Here is a 17,320-nt window from a genome sequence, read left to right as displayed (position 1 = left end):
CAGACCTGTTAGTTTTTCTTTAAGAAGCCCTCCTGTTCTCCACTCATTACCTGTATTAACTGCACCTGTTTGAACTCGTTACCTGTATAAAAGACACCTGTCCACACACAATCAAACAGATTCCAACCTCTCCACAATGGCCAAGACCAGAGAGCTGTGTAAGGACATCAGGGATAAAATTGTAGACCTGCACAAGGCTGGGATGGGCTACAGGACAATAGGCAAGCAGCTTGGTGAGAAGGAAACAACTGTTGGCGCAATTATTAGAAAATGGAAGAAGTTCAAGATGACGGTCAATCACCCTCGGTCTGGGGCTCCATGCAAGATTTCACCTCGTGGGGCATCAATGATCATGAGGAAGGTGAGGGATCAGCCCAGAACTACACGGCAGGACCTGGTCAATGACCTGAAGAGAGCTGGGACCACAGTCTCAAAGAAAACCATTAGTAACACACTACGCCGTCATGGATTAAAATCCTGCAGCGCACGCAAGGTCCCCCTGCTTAAGCCAGTGCATGTCCAGGCCTGTCTGAAGTTTGCCAATGACCATCTGGATGATCCAGAGGAGGAATGGGAGAAGGTCATGTGGTCTGATGAGACAAAAATAGAGCTTTTTGGTCTAACTCCACTCGCCGTGTTTGGAGGAAGAAGAAGGATGAGTACAACCCCAAGAACACCATCCCAACCGTGAAGCATGGAGGTGGAAACATCATTCTTTGGGGATGCTTTTCTGCAAAGGGGACAGGACGACTGCACCGTATTGAGGGGAGGATGGATGGGGCCATGTATCGCGAGATCTTGGCCAACAACCTCCTTCCCTCAGTAAGAGCATTGAAGATGGGTCGTGGCTGGGTCTTCCAGCATGACAACGACACGAAGCACACAGCCATGGCAACTAAGGAGTGGCTCCGTAAGAAGCATCTCAAGGTCCTGGAGTGGCCTAGCCAGTCTCCAGACCTGAACCCAATAGAAAATCTTTGGAGGGAGCTGAAAGTCCGTATTGCCCAGCGACAGCCCCGAAACCTGAAGGATCTGGAGAAGATCTGTAGGGAGGAGTGGGCCAAAATCCCTGCTGCAGTGTGTGCAAACCTAGTCAAGAACTACAGGAAACGTATGATCTCTGTAATTGCAAACAAAGGTTTCTGTACCAAATATTAAGTTCTGCTTTTCTGATGTATCAAATACTTATGTCATGCAATAAAATGCAAATTAATTACTTAAAAATCATACAATGTGATTTTCTGGATTTTTGTTTTAGATTCCGTCTCTCACAGTTGAAGTGTACCTATGATAAAAATTACAGACCTCTACATGCTTTGTAAGTAGGAAAACCTGCAAAATCGGCAGTGTATCAAATACTTGTTCTCCCCACTGTATATGGTTGACTTATAAAGCCAGGCACATTTAACAGTTAGGCTATTGATTATAGACCCAATTTTATTAGACAATTAGTCTTGGGCTGTTTCCTCGTCTCTGCTGCTGCCTCCGCTGCATTGTTCTCAATCCCCATATACAGGTTAACTCTGCTATTATGCACATAGCAACATGGGGAAAAGAGACAATTCTACAGCGCACTAAAGATTAGGGGGTGTCTGATGTTAGGGGGTGTCCGATGTTGGGGGGGATATTATCTACTCTTATTTCCCCTTCTTTCCTCTCATTTTAAAGTGGTGGTATTGTATGTGTTTTTGAAAGTGTGTGAGTTGACAACGACCGTATCCAACGTGGGAGAAAGCGCATGTTATAAATAATATTTGATTTATTAGTGTTACGCCATTATTTTTACAGCCTATCGACCAATCAATGGACCAGTTAACTAAATGGGGTCAGCCCTAATCCGGACAAATATTTACAATAGGACATATAGGTTGCGGTATTGGTTAGGGTGAGGTTGTTGTGTGCGGACGTACCGACAGACTAGTTCTCCGTCCATGGCATCTTGTTCATCTGTGGAGGCGAAGGACACTCTTCCTCCAATGACCGCCCCAATTATATACACCAACCATGTTAACCTTCCTGTAGAGATATAATTACACACACCAACCATGTTAACCTTCCTGTAGAGCTATAATTACACACACCAACCATGTTAACCTTCCTGTAGAGATATAATTACATACACCAACCATGTTAACCTTCCTGTAGAGATATAATTACATACACCAACCATGTTAACCTTCCTGTAGAGATATAATTACACACACCAACCATGTTAACCTTCCTGTAGAGATATAATTACATACACCAACCATGTTAACCTTCCTGTATAGATATAATTACATACACCAACCAGGTTAACCTTCCTGTAGAGATATAATCACATACACCAACCATGTTAACCTTCCTGTAGAGATATAATCACATACACCAACCATGTTAACCTTCCTGTAGAGATATAATCACATACACCAACCATGTTAACCTTCCTGTAGAGATATAATCACATACACCAACCATGTTAACCTTCCTGTAGAGCTATAATTACACACACCAACCATGTTAACCTTCCTGTAGAGATATAATTACACACACCAACCATGTTAACCTTCCTGTAGAGATATAATTACACACACCAACCATGTTAACCTTCCTGTAGAGATATAATTACACACACCAACCATGTTAACCTTCCTGTAGAGATATAATTACATACACCAACCATGTTAACCTTCCTGTAGAGATATAATTACATACACCAACCAGGTTAACCTTCCTGTAGAGATATAATTACACACACCAACCATGTTAACCTTCCTGTAGAGATATAATTACACACACCAACCATGTTAACCTTCCTGTAGAGATATAATTACACACACCAACCATGTTAACCTTCCTGTAGAGATATAATTACATACACCAACCATGTTAACCTTCCTGTAGAGCTATAATTACAGCACTGGAAATATCCGTTGAGGATTTGAACAAGGATGACGGTATGGGAACTTTGATCACAGCACTGGATTCTGTATTTCTTAAAGAAGAGAAAGACCGTGACTACGAGGCATATTCAAACTTTGACAGTGTTACGAGAGATATTTCGGTTGCAATGACGGACTACATCATTGATTTCGAACAGAGGTACAATAGGATGCGCAAGTACGACATGGTTCTCCCAGATGCAGTGTTAGGGTTCAAGTTGCTAGACACTGCCTGTCTAGATGGTAGGGAGAAACAGTTGGCTTTGACTGCTTGTACTGTGCTGACTTTTGCATCTATGAAGTCGGCACTAAAAAGAATATTTGGTGAAAAGACGTCTGTCGCGCCAATAACAGATGGAATGCAAGTGAGTGACGCAGCATATTACACCGAGCAGCACAGAAAAGGCGCCAACAAGTCACGTTCTCAAGACAACCAGAAGAGGGCGCCATTTCCCGGCACAAATCCACTGGACAAATATGGAAGGAGATCGAAATGTGCTATTTGTCAAAGCACTTACCATTGGGTTAAAGACTGTCCTCATAAAAATGAACAAGTTAAACTAACAGATGAAAATGTAAACACAGAGATAGAGCAGTGTAACATTACACTGTTTTCAAATGAATCTGCTTCTGATACTGAGATTTTTATAGTTGAATCCTTAGGATCTGCTGTGATTGATACTGCATGTACACGGACAGTGTGTGGTGCAAAATGGCTTGATAGCTACGTCAGTGAACTAAATATGAAAGAAGTACAAAATATGATTGACACACCAAGCAACAGAGCTTTCAAATTTGGAGACGGGAGAATTGTCCATTCTACCAAGAGAGTTAAGATACCAGAAAAAATTGGTCAGACTAAGTGTCACATTGAAACAGAGGTGGTCCCTACAGATATCCCCTTACTATTAAGCAAAGCTTCCCTCGAAGGCAGGGGCTGTACTAGACATAAAAAATGACAAGGCAGTGATGTTTAAACAACCAGTGACTCTTGAACTTACTACCTCAGGCCACTATTGTGTAAACATTTTAGACAAAGACATCACAGAGTCCATGCAAAAATGAGATTCTGACAGTCACAGAGAACATGAGCACTAAAGAAAAACACAAAGTCTTGTTAAAGCTTTACAAACAGTTTGGACATGATACAGTTGACAGACTTCAGAAGTTACTCAGCAGTTCAGGGAATAATGATGATGTGAAGTACGAAACTGGAAACAAAGTGTACTACAAACGAGTTGACTGTAAAGAGTGGAAAGGACCGGGAGTAGTCATTGGTCAAGATGGTGTGGTGATATTTGTGAGGCACGGAGGCATGATTGTCAGGGTGCATCACTCAAGATTGTGGAAAGTAAATGATCAACAAGAGAGAGGGGCTGTTGCTGAGAATCAGTCTCCTAATGAAAATGACAAAAAGGACACAGTAACAGACACAAACCTACCAGATGTCGCATCCAATGATATGGACACTGAAACTGACACAGGAAATGGAGCAGAGACCTTCACCCATGCCACAGGTAATACTGTTGAGGGTTCAAATGAGGAAAACATTCAACAACAGCCACATGTGTTAAGAGAACATGGTTGTTCCAATCTGAAAACTGGACAAACTGTTAAATACATGGACAGAGAAAGTGGTATTCCACATACAGCAACCGTCATTGAACGAGCAGGAAAAGCAAAACACCAGAACTGGTACAACTTGCAGTACTCTGAACCAGCTACACTTTCTGGTACAACAGGGTCAGCTGACCTGTCACTTGTAGATAATATCAGAATTGAACCAATGGAAAATCGAGAAAAACAGAATGACATTCAAAATGATGATGTACTTGAAACAAAGGACGTGTCATTTGACTCAGCTAAGCTAGATGAGCTCAGTAACTGGAGGACAAATGGAGTGTTTGAGGAAGTCAAAGACATTGGCCAAAAGTGCGTCTCAACAAGGTGGGTGTGTACCCTTAAAGAATCCTTAACTGGAATAGTGCCCAAAGCACGTCTAGTGGCTAGAGGTTGAGGAGCTGGCTGCTAAAGAACTCCCAAAAGACTCACCGACATGCGCCTCAGAGTCACTCAGATTGCTGATGTCAGTGATCTGCCAGAAAAAAATGGAAACTTAATTCCATAGACATCAAATCTGGATTTTTGCAGGGAACAGAGCTGTCAAGGGACATTCACATCCAACCTCCGCCTGAAGCTAAAAGCGAAGGAACACTGGAAACTAAAAAAGTGTGTGTATGGACTGGCAGATGGACCACTCAACTGGTACAACAAAGTCAAGGCAACAATGCTGAATACAGGTGGAAAAATGTCACAAGTGGATCCTGCAGTCTTCTATTGGCTTGATCAAGACTGCAATGTGACTGGAGTACTTGCCTGTCATGTTGATGACTTTATCTGGGGTGGCTCACAGACCTTTGCTTCAACTGTGATTCCACACCTCAAAGCTGTTTTCTAGGTTGGCCGTGAGGAGCATGATCATTTTTGTTATGTTGGCATAGAGTTTATTACAGTTGATGGAAAAATACTGATGCAACAGGAGAGCTATATCAAGAATCTTCAACCCATCCACATGGATTCTTCAAGAGCCGTACTAAGGAATTCCCCTCTATGTGGAATTGAAGCTGGTCAATTGAGGTCAAAGATAGGACAAATTTTATGGGCTGCGAGACAGAGTAGACCTGGTTTGATGGTTGCAACTTGGCATCTAACACAAAACACGCCACTGTACAAACCATTCATGAGGCAAACAAAGTTGTTCCTAAACTGAAATCACAACAAGTGACTTTAAAGTTTCAGCATGTTGGAAAAGATGACTCTTTGAAACTAGTTGTCTTCAGTGATTCTTCGCTAGGTTATCACTGGTGGGACAAAACGGCACTTCCTACCTGTAGTTTGTGTCACTGACAACTACTCATTAGTTGATGCTGTGAAGTCAACCAAGTCTGTCACAGAGAAAATACTTTGAGATTAGCAGCATCAAAGGAACTTATTCAAGCACAGAGAATCCAGCGGATTCTGTGGTCGACCACAAAGGAACAGCTTACTGACTGTCTGACTAAAAAGGGAGCATCCGGTCTTGTGCTCCTACAGGCTCTCGCTCCTACAGGCTCTCAGTAATGGAAAGTGGCAGCTTGAGTAATACAAATAAAAACTGTCACACAACCCATTTGTAATGGGGATCTTGAATAATACTTGGACATTTAATTATGTTGTTGATGTTTTTTTTCTTTAAAGAAAAGGGGGAGATTGTTAAGTTCATGTTTTAAGTATCCCTATATTTCTGTTATTACGGGGCTATCACTCAGTCAAGAGTGCGCATGCGCAGGAAGTCTGGTGGTTGTTGGACCTAGCCTCGAGTGTAATGGCTACTTGTAGTGTGTTCATATAGTATAGTAAACTTTGTTAAACTGGAACCTTGTCGTTGTGTCATTTCGAGTTAACACCAACCATGTTAACCTTCCTGTAGAGCTATAATTACAAACACCAACCATGTTAACCTTCCTGTAGAGCTATAATTACAAACACCAACCATGTTAACCTTCCTGTAGAGATATAATTACATACACCAACCATGTTAACCTTCCTGTAGAGCTATAATTACACACACCAACCATGTTAACCTTCCTGTAGAGATATAATTACATACACCAACCATGTTAACCTTCCTGTAGAGCTATAATTACATACACCAACCATGTTAACCTTCCTGTAGAGCTATAATTACATACACCAACCATGTTAACCTTCCTGTAGAGATATAATGATATACACCAACAGCAGCAACCTGCCTGGTAACAAAAACATGCGTTTGTTTAAAGCACTGTTTTGTCACATATTTCTTTGATTGAGAGGGAAAGAGACTCACCCTCCTGGACAGTGATGTCGATGGTACTAGAGTTGGTAGACTGCAGTAGTTCCTGGTAGGTCTGTGCTGATTGGTCAAAGAGCTGGACCAATAGGGCACAGGTCTTCTCGTATTCACAGCGACCGATGGTGGAGAGCTGGTCTAACTGCTGCTGGACTAAACCTGCGTCATCTAGAGGGTCCTCAAGCCCATCCCTACACACACACACACACACACACACACACACACACACACACGTGAAAATGGTTTCAAAGTTCCACAATTTGACCTGTGAGAGTAAGACAGTTACCTGAGGATGATGCAGACAGACTCGAGGCGTGAGGTGATGTAGGCCTTGGTGACTTCAGGTGTGTATGTCTCTAGCAGGTGAGGCTCGGTGGCTTTAACATAAGGGACCGACGCTGCCAGGCGCTGCCACAGGCTCAACAGGTAGTGGACAGAGTTAGGGGCAAACTCCCAGTGCTGAAACACACACAATATAAAAAGGTTAACATAAAACAAGGACAATCTTTTTCTGATATATCAATAAGGAGGAAAAAGGTTTCAGCAGAACATTAACGCTTGCATCTAACATACCATCCCACCCCACGCACAAGTGACATGACTAAGGCATAGGAGCTCACACACACAGTACCTGTAAACTGGTGACAGTAAAGTTGGCTATAAGCCTAATGACTTCTGGGTAGTTTTCTACTTTGACCAGCTCTCCTAGCTGGTAGTTACTCTTCAGCCGCGCCAACAGACGACAAAACTCATGGTAGTTGTTAGGGTCTGACAGGCTCTGGAACACAAGCACAGTGGCGCTGGTTGAGGCACATGTGGTATCAGAGAGATATGGTTCAGCAAGAAAAAGAACCCAAAAAGCAAGGATGGATCTGAAGGGAGAACATCATTTCACACAGCACAGGGTCATGTAGCTTAGTGGTTAGAGCGTTGGACAAGTAACTGAAAGGTTGCAAGATCGAATCCCCGAGCTGACAAGGTAAAAATCTGTGCTTCTGCCCCTGAACAAGGCAGTTAACCCACTGTTCCTAGACCGACATTGAAAATAAGAATTTGTTCTTAACGGACTTGCCTAGCCAAATAAAGGCAAACATAAAAAATGTAAAAAAATGTTTTATGTAATACCTGTGGGTTCTCTAGTATCCTCTTGACTCCATCCACCAGGTGAGAGAGGAACTTGGCTCGCTCTGCGTTGTTGAACAAAGACCTCCGCACCGACGCTATCTGGACTAGACACGACAACACCTACATACACACACACCATTAAACATTACACCCATTAAGTTCTGAAGTGAATTTACCAGACACACATTCAGCTTTACTCACCAACGGGGAGAGGGAGGGAGGGATGGAATGATACAAATCAAAAAAGAGCTGGAGAGTGGAGGAATCCAAAAACGCTGTGAGAGAGAGACAGATTAGGTTACTACACAGTAATGGGTGGCACAGCACAGCTATTTTACAGAATTGGCAGAAGGTGTCACCTGATCTCCAGGAGGTGGGGATCTGAACAGTGCAGAGGTCATCAGAGGACTCGTCTGTGGACGTTCCGATGAAGTCATAGTTCAGACAGTTGTGGCTGAGCTTCAGCAGCTGCATCAGCAGACCATGCTGACTCTCATCATTCAGGTTCAGGTTCTTACCCGACGCCTACACACACACACACACGTTTACGTCCCAAGAACGACTGGAAATGTCAATACGTTACTACAATCTAACACACAGGCTGCTGCTACTACGACTATTGCCACTACCACTAAACACACACCTGTTTGAGGAGATTGCAGGACAGGGTGAATATGTCGAAGAGGGACGAGTCTCTGAACGACGACGCAATCTTCCTGTGTTTGGTCAGTGGGTGGCTGGTGTCTGCCTGTACACACAAACACAGAGATTTAACTCACACACACACACACACTTTCAAAAACACATACAACACCACCACTTTAGAATGAGAGGAAAGAAGGGGAAATAAGAGTAGATAATATCCCCCCCAACATCGGATACCCCCTAACATCAGACACCCCCTAGTGGTTGGATGATTAAATCACCTCGAGCGCAACATTTAAACGGCCTGGAAAATAACGGTAGGTTTTGCGACCAAAGACACCCTTCTAGCTAGCTGACCACCGATTTCCATTGCAGGTTATGCAAGTTATGTTTTGAGTTTTCAAAAAAAGTAACACACATTTTGTGGGACACGCTGTTTATTGTAAAATTCGACTGAATGACAGACCACACATTTAATATCAAACTTTTTACCTAAATTATTCATACTCATGTATATGTGAATATTAAACTGTTATCTACCTTCTCAAATCATAAGATTAATCTGTAAAACAAATAATGGCGACATTATTTGGTTACAACACTGAAGATGTTGGTGAAGAAGCATTAAGAGTCTACAGGAGGGCGCACCGGGCTATGCAATGGAAAGTTGACAGGCAAGCCTTCTTTTTTTTTTTTCTGGAAGGCTAGCCAACTATCTAGTAAAGACTTTGGATACGAGGTTGGTGTCTTTTTTGAACAAAATTTAAACAGATAGATCTTGTAATTGAACAAAATAGTACGGTGGCCAATATGCCGATAATACGGGAAATATTCTTTTTTGCTAAACCGCTTATCAAAAAGGTGATAGTAGTAGTATTTCCACTGAAATGTCAAACATGCTAATTGCTAACCCGTTAGCTAACATTTTTTAAGACACCAATGATCACAAAACATTAATGCCTTGATCACAAGACACCTTCAGTGTTAATAGATTTCTTAAACGCTGTTGAATATGCCAATAACACGAGGTGCTACGCTAGAGAGATGTGGAGGAGAGGAAAGAGGGAGAGGTGTACCTGGTTGATCTCATTGGTCAGTTGGGATAGGATGGTGACGCCTATGATGCAGTGTTCTACACTGTCCTGCTGACAGACAGAGATACAGGCAGATTCGATCAGCTCACTTCCTGTTTCAAGAAAACACATTCTATTGGCTAAAACACATTCTATTGGCTACACAGACACACACGGTTGTACCTGTAGGAAGCGTGTGACGTCCGCAATGACGTTCCTGAAGACATAGTCGTCTTTCTGACAGTCGAACCAGCCAAGCTTGGTGATCCTGGAGGAGACAAACACAAGGAGAGAATAACTCACATGGAGGACAGAGGAAGAGAGAGGATGGGAGGGGAGAGGAGAGAGGTTTACCTGGAGTACAGCTGGATCAGAGCCTGGGTAACAAACTCGGCCAACTTCGGTCGCGTCGCCAGATAGTTCAGCACATAGTTCCCTGCACACACACAGATATGAGCCTTATGGACTGACTTGTAGAGCATGAATATAGACTGGTGTGATGTGTGAGAGTGAGTCTTACGGATGTCAATGCGCTGCTCCAAAGGAAGAGGGTTGCTTGTACGCGATACCAGTTTAGACAGACAGGTAGCTGCAAGGAGTTGAGAGTAGGAAGACTGGAGAGAGAGAGAGAGAGAGGGGAATATGGGGATACAGGCATAGACAGGAGACACCGCAACATCAGCGGAGCTTTTTTTGATCAAGTAATAAATGTAATCTCAACAGTTTATTGATATAGCGTCAGTGTGTGTACTACTCACGCTGCCTCTCTCCAGTAGTAGCTGACACTTGATCAAGTAATAAATGTAATCTCAACAGTTTATTGATATAGCGTCAGTGTGTGTACTACTCACGCTGCCTCTCTCCAGTAGTAGCTGACACTTGCTGAGACAGTCGGGGCTGTTAGTGAACTCCACCAGAGCTTTCTCTGCCTGCAGCCTCACCCCCGTCTCTGTTGTCTCGTACAGCTGCTTACACAGGATCTCTAACTGGGCTAGGCTCTACACACACAAGAGAGAGAGAGAGAGAGAGAGAGACATGAAGTGAGTAGAGCGCCAAAAGCGTCCCTTGTCAACCGCCAGGAGACGGGTGTATAGGTGTAAACAGGCTGTGTTCAGTACGGCACAACGATGTAGAACGTTCAGACAGAAATAAGACAAGACCACAGCCTATTTTACACAACAGACATGCCTCGCTCTCATTTTTACAACGAGGAGAAAGTTAACCAAAATAAACATTCAGTAGCACCCTATTGAACGTGCCCCTCGTTAGATAGAAACACAGGGGCTAGACAGACAGAGACAAGTGTAGTAGTGGTTAAAGGGGCTGGGTGGGACTAGTCACCAGATAGTGTGTTGTACTGGGGTAATGGTTAGTTAACCTACTAACATACCAACTAAACTCATCCCCCTAACTGACACTAAATCCACCAGTAACATTTCTGCCGACTATTCACCTCAGCTACCGTCAGTAACACCATTGTTGTAAAGAACTATTTACCCAATCACGCACCTCCCAGCTAGCCTGACCGACACCATATTGTTTGAAGGACTAGTCAGCAGAATCCCAAAGATAATGTAATGCTAGCTGCTGATATAGTACAGTATGTACTAGTATAGATAGGGTGGGAGCCACATGACTGGGGAGAAGAGGACTGCCGCGCATAGATAAGAGCTCAATACCCCAACACTACTGCTGACACACACACTAATATGGCTCCTATGAATACACAGTCCTGATGCTGTGTAGTACATAGCTGGCTAAGGATGCGGGCTACCTAGATCATGTCATAACAGGTTCCTGAGAACCGCGTCAAGATCTAATGGTCTGAGCAGGACAAAATAGAATGTGCGTGTCTAGAGCGTGCAGTGTGTGTGTGTCGTGCATGATGACTTCGCAATAAGAGACTGTTACATCACGCGGTCAGGCATCCTGACCAGAAAGCGCATCCCTCAGTGCAAATGCACCTGCAGTAATTATTGATAAGCTATCTATCCGGGTCTCTCACGAGCCCGCTAAGCTAAAGTTACCTAAATACTGACACTGCGGATCTCTAAATTGTGTATTTCTCTGCACAGAATTAACATGGGAGGGGTGATGACAATTTAATCAACACATAGGTAGCTACATGTCCGGCTTAGCTATCAACAAAATGATTAGCCAGACACTGTTGCATCAGCAGTGTAGCTGGCTAAGTTAAGTAGTCACCGACAGCTTGAGGTTACTACAAACACAAAAAGGAGCTATGGACAGCATGAGGCAGATATACACAAAGACTGTCATTTCAACAGAAACACTGTAGAAAGCACAGTAAATGTGCTTTACAGCATTAAACACTGACTCCAGTGTGGGTAAAATTATGAAAAATACTTAACTAATTGGAAGCCTCTGGTAAACATTATGTTGAAGTAATATATTTCCTTTCAGTAATAGCGTATGCCTACTGTAAATTAAAATGATCTGTTCCAGGCAACAATCTCATGCTGTCGTGTGAGACATGAAGCTCAGACTATTTTAGTAAAGTGGGTGTGAAGTGGAATAACATTTTCAGCAGCTGCTGGATTGACTTGCTTATAAGTATCTTTATTGCTAGCCAACTTTGAATTACTGCATGTTTTCTAACCTAACCCGAACTTGCTAGCTAGCTGGCTAACGTTGCCACAAGCCATTTCGGTCTTCACTAAATTGCTCGGCAATATCTTGCTGTGCAACCTAGGAAAACATCACCCATATAATAAATGTTGTGATGATGATAGGCTTCGCTGTACAACAGCTTCTGAATGCCATAAAGAATACACTTGAGGTCAGATACATAACCGTTTGCAGACCAGGAGTGTCTGTATAGCCTCTCCCCATTTGTTTAGTTTAAACATTGTTCCATAATGTTACAGTATTAGCTAAACCTGTTCACTTTACCAGTAGTACGCAAACATTCGGTGGCACAGAAAGAAAGGAAAAGGTTGTGAATCTGGTAAAAATAAATCAGTGGTATTGTGTAGACCAGGGCTCTCCAACCCTGTTCCTGGAGAGCTACCATCCAGCAGGTTTTCATTCCAACCCTAATCTAGCGCACCTGACAGGGTTCCCTTAGGAAAATTTGGTGCTGGACAACGTGACCGGCAAGATTTCAATGTACCGGACATTTGAGAAACGTACCAGACATCCATATGCTTTGGGTGCGTAATGCGTTAGGGCGTCCACTCACAGTGCTCAAAATCACATTCAGATTATTGCAATTCATCTTAATAGAATAGAATTTAGCCTGTAAAGTTATTTTAATATAAAGTATGCCAACATGACGTGCTTTTCAATAAAACCTAACATTGTCCGTAGCGTCTTCATCCCTGCTATAAATCATAAACTAATATAATTTAAAACACGTAGCCTTGAAGAACAAGTTGCCTACACAGTAATAAAACAATGTCAAAATATATCTGTAAAATATAATTTCCCGAACGACTTGTCCTATAGGCTATTTGTATGAACATTTTAATTAATAAATAACAAAACACATTTGCAAATACAATCTAGGCCTCTCCAATTTAATTTAGCCTAGGCATGAACATTTTAATTAGGCCTAATAAATAACAAAACATGACTCTCTAGTAACACCTGGGCCGGCCCGCCCCACTCCCGCTACGATTCAGCACCACAGCAGTGGAAGGAGGCCACTCTAGACAGTCACAAAATGAAAAAATTATAAAAATGATGTTGGACAATCAAATTCGATATGTAAATAAACATAATTTGTTAAGACTGGTTCATTGAAAGAAAGCTTATTTTACAATGCTCATGTGGGACAAAGACAGAGCCATGTATTTACGAAAACACTTGTTTCCAAAGCTCAAATTATACCTTTTTTTACACTTCTACTGGGTGATGTTAAATTTATTGTAATTTGAACCATCGTGGGGTCTTGACTCGTGTCATGTGTGATATCCGTGGCTTACTGATAACAACTCTGTTTCCTACTATAGGCAGTTGGCTGCCTAGTGACTGCAAAACGAACTCACCGATGTGAATAGTTGGCAACGATGTTTCGTTTCCAAGTGCTACTGAATAAGCGCAACTGAAATGAACCAATTGCGCATGATACACATCATTACTCTACTCAAGCCATTCCAAATCTTTATACTATACATGACACAGGGGCAGCATATGCAGAACTGCTAGGACCGGGCCTGACCAACACAATCATTTGCCTCTAATTTACTTGCGTTTGCGGCGGGCCTTGGCCTGCTCAAAGGTAGTCGCTGCTGTTGGGAAGTCAAAACTGTCCTTGGAGCAGCTTGCAGCCTTGTTACTAAGTCCTCAAGAAGGCGTGATCTTGACTCTGTCTCTGGTGTTTACTCTGTTTTGGAGAAAGAATCCCCTCTCAGCAGGTACACTGGAAACAGGGATAATCAACAAAATCTTTGCCAATTTTGGAGCACATCAACTGGTATTTCCATCTCCCAGACAATTTGGCCAGAAACTATTTTATTTACCAACTTTTCATTTAATAATTTTTTTTTATACATCAAAAGCAGGCATTTCCCGGCTAACAGAAACCCTGGCACCTGATTTGAATAAATAGCTGGTTGATCAGCTGCATCAAGTTAGTTACAACTAGGGTTGGAGCGGAAAAAAACTACAGGATAATAGCTCTCCAGGAACAGGGTTGGAGAGCCCTGGTGTAGGCTATAGCAATGTTTTATCTAGCCGTCTTATTTTAATTTGTTCAATGCCTCAATTGATGTCATAAAGTATATTGGATATATGCTGTAGGTTCAAATCAACCCAAGATGAACACTGAAGATGGAACAAGGTGCATGACAAGGTGGCCCAGAGGAAGCCAGCTGTTCTCAACCACTACATTGCCCCATTCTTCCAAGAGCTCACAGAGTTTGAATGAAGACCTCTGGTGAGGTACATGTACACCCACAACTTGACATGTCCCTTGTCATCAGTCTTTTTACCCACAGTGCTGTCATTCTATTGATTTATTTTCTATGCTTGTCCTAGGGGTGAGAAGAGCTGACAAATCCAAACTGAGGATGATTGTTCCGGAGCCCCATGAGGAACACCTGAAACTGCGCCGACTTCTCTCTTCTGTCCAAACGGTCTCGTTGTATGTTTCACTGCCTCTTACCCCAAATAGAGTTGCCTCTGATAGATCTAGGATTGTACCATATCCCAATTTTAACTCCTTCTACCCCCCTTGTCTCTCCCTCCACAGCACACCCCAAATATAATTTTTTAATTAGTGTGGTAATGATGCTCTTATTTAGTTACACGTGTTAACTGTTGTTACTTCTATTGCCAATTCTGTTGTTAATTTGCTGTTACCAATTTGAATAAATGCATGTACAAATGTATTGTCTTACATTTAGATTAAGACACCAGATTTGCCAGCTTAATACTGTAATTTTCATTTACAGCAAAGATGTTGTAATACATTTCATAGTACTATTTTCTTTACTGTAAAATATTACAGCATCTCTAAATGCACAGCAGGGTTGAGATAATAAATAAAAACATATATATTTTAACTAGACAAATCAGTTAAGAACACATTCTTATTTACAATGACGGCCTAGGAACAGTGGGTTGGTTAACTGCCTTGTTCAGGGGCAGAACGACTGATTTTTACCTTGTCAGCTCGGGGATTCGATCCAGCAACCTTTCGGGCAAATGGCCCAACGCTCTAACCACCTATTAAGCTTGCAACTCCGGTGCAAGTATAATGCTGTACATTTACAGGTTAACGTTTTTCAATGTAGTTAATGTATTCATTGCTTGAGGTGACAGCTGTAAGTGCTACCTAATGTCAATGGTACAAGGTGCCCACATGACAGCTCGACATAGCCAGCACACAAGCTAGCTATGTTGAATTGGCTGGAAAGCTGGCTAACGTTAGTTGTGCAAGGTAAATGGTAGCTGATTTGTTAATGCTATGCTCCATGTCAGATAGTTAGCTACCTATGCGTGTCAGTTTCGCAATGGAACATTGTTTTGGTTGCATAATGTGCACAGTGTGGTTTAAGTAGCCAACTAACAACAATGCACGAGCTGTCGAGCTAGCTACATTCCAGCTCACAGCGTGTAAAAACGCAATGATATTTCGAAAGGGGTAGCGCGGGAGAAATGTATTGTGCTGATTGTAAGCTAGCAACAGCTAACTCGTTCGCTAACCAATAGCACAACATTGAGGTCTGACAAAGCAAGCCAATCACAATCAAACAATTACATTTGCACATTAGATACATTTTAGTTCAGAGCAGCGAATGCTGTCTTGAGTTGCTAACCAATTAGTGCTAGCTAACAACTTAGCTAGCGTTACTGTAGCAAGTTACCCCCCCTCCATCTTCTACTAGCTAACAGATAGGCCTACCCATTGAACATATCTGTTGAAGGGGTTGTTTGGCGTTACTTCCTTAAATAGGCACGAGATAAAACACAATAACTAGCCGGTACAAGCGATACAATCGCCCAGTTGAAACCGTCCTCTTTCATAAACATAAATGTATTTTTCTGTCCGCATCTCTAGGTAGTTAGCTAGCTAAACGGCGAAAGTTAACGTTACACGATGACAGGCCACAAGTCAACACTGCAGCCCGCATCCTATACATATATCCCACACAACCTGTACGGGTACTGCTTAATGGATGCATTCACTCTATATATCAAATAACGTATCTAAATATATATTACAGCTCATTCAAATAGTTATTGTGGATTTATATACTACAAAAACATAAAGCTGTGGTTACCTGCACATGATCCGCCATTTTGCTCCATTCATGCTCCTCTCTCACTCCCCCTAACAAAGTGCATGCGCGCAGATTTTCACATTCAGTAAGCATTTACGCTCGCGAGTCGCGCAATCGTTACGAAAGTTGCCCCGTGCAACTTTACAGAATTTTAAAATCCGTAAAATAAAATACCGCTCACATAAAGCAAACCCCGCTCTTTGTTGACATGGCTCTTAAAGGGAAACTGCTTAATTCCGTTATTTTCTGTTCTGAAATTAGTCTAATCAAACACTATAGAAAGGTTTATGAGTGTGGCACTGCATGCTAAACAGTAGTTAAATACGGTTAAATATGTAGTCTTCCAGTCCTATGTGTCTGCTTTGGGGATTGGGGACATAAATGTTGTAAACCTTTGCTTCCTTTAATAATGCTTTGTTTCACAGTCTAGATGAGCCCATTGAGCCAACAGAAGTCTTCAGGTCTCATATGGTTACACATCACAGAAGGCTGGTTTCAAACTACCTTTACACTTCACCCCATTTTGACCTAATTATTCTTACAGGCCCAGTGTGACTGACAGGATTTGAGCTTGGATCTCCAGGTTCCAAAAAAAAGCACATAAACCCCTAAACTAAAACCTGTGCATTCGCGCAGGGAACCATTGGGGAGCCAAAACAAGTCCTCAGGTCTCAGCTAACGTTACTCAAGTCGACCACCTCTGTTACACTTTTACATTATCACAGATGGACCAGTAGGCCTACAAGACCATTCTGAGTGAGGTCATGCCAGTGCCATTCTCATGAATATGGATTTCCAGGACAGTTCCATGTTTTACCACCAGATGACACCCCCCTCTAACAGTCTATGGTTGAATCGTTTGGTTGAAAAAAATTATAAAAAATGCCTGCTTTATGACTACAGGATAATATATTGTAAATGTCATCATGTCTCAAT

At 42.3% G+C, this 17,320-nt stretch overlaps 1 protein-coding gene across 6 annotated transcripts in view; it reads right to left on the bottom strand.

The window, feature by feature from the left end:
* Positions 1-16,538, bottom strand: part of LOC139543768 (exportin-7) — a 36,281-nt gene extending 19,743 nt beyond the window's left edge. For 4 of the 6 annotated variants that reach the window (XR_011668759.1, XM_071350159.1, XM_071350161.1 and 1 more), the window contains exons 1-14: positions 16,385-16,538; positions 10,487-10,633; positions 10,156-10,249; positions 9,990-10,071; positions 9,819-9,903; positions 9,639-9,707; positions 8,561-8,665; positions 8,277-8,442; positions 8,119-8,192; positions 7,918-8,037; positions 7,424-7,570; positions 7,079-7,251; positions 6,790-6,983; positions 1,911-2,016 (exon numbers count right to left, since the gene is read on the bottom strand). Coding sequence is in view for 5 of the 6 variants with exons in the window: in XM_071350159.1 (XP_071206260.1) it covers positions 1,911-2,016; positions 6,790-6,983; positions 7,079-7,251; positions 7,424-7,570; positions 7,918-8,037; positions 8,119-8,192; positions 8,277-8,442; positions 8,561-8,665; positions 9,639-9,707; positions 9,819-9,903; positions 9,990-10,071; positions 10,156-10,249; positions 10,487-10,633; positions 16,385-16,477 (1,655 nt within the window). In the remaining variant the exon portion in view is untranslated. The remainder of the gene's footprint in view (positions 1-1,910; positions 2,017-6,789; positions 6,984-7,078; positions 7,252-7,423; positions 7,571-7,917; positions 8,038-8,118; positions 8,193-8,276; positions 8,443-8,560; positions 8,666-9,638; positions 9,708-9,818; positions 9,904-9,989; positions 10,072-10,155; positions 10,250-10,486; positions 10,634-16,384) is intronic. The other 2 variants (XM_071350160.1, XM_071350162.1) reach the window with 1 other exon arrangement.
* Positions 16,539-17,320: the final 782 nt, after the last annotated feature.

The sequence above is a fragment of the Salvelinus alpinus genome, chromosome 18 (assembly GCF_045679555.1).
Source record: "Salvelinus alpinus chromosome 18, SLU_Salpinus.1, whole genome shotgun sequence".
NCBI classification, from domain to species: Eukaryota; Metazoa; Chordata; class Actinopteri; order Salmoniformes; family Salmonidae; genus Salvelinus; species Salvelinus alpinus.
This window is presented reverse-complemented; position numbering and strand designations above follow the sequence as displayed.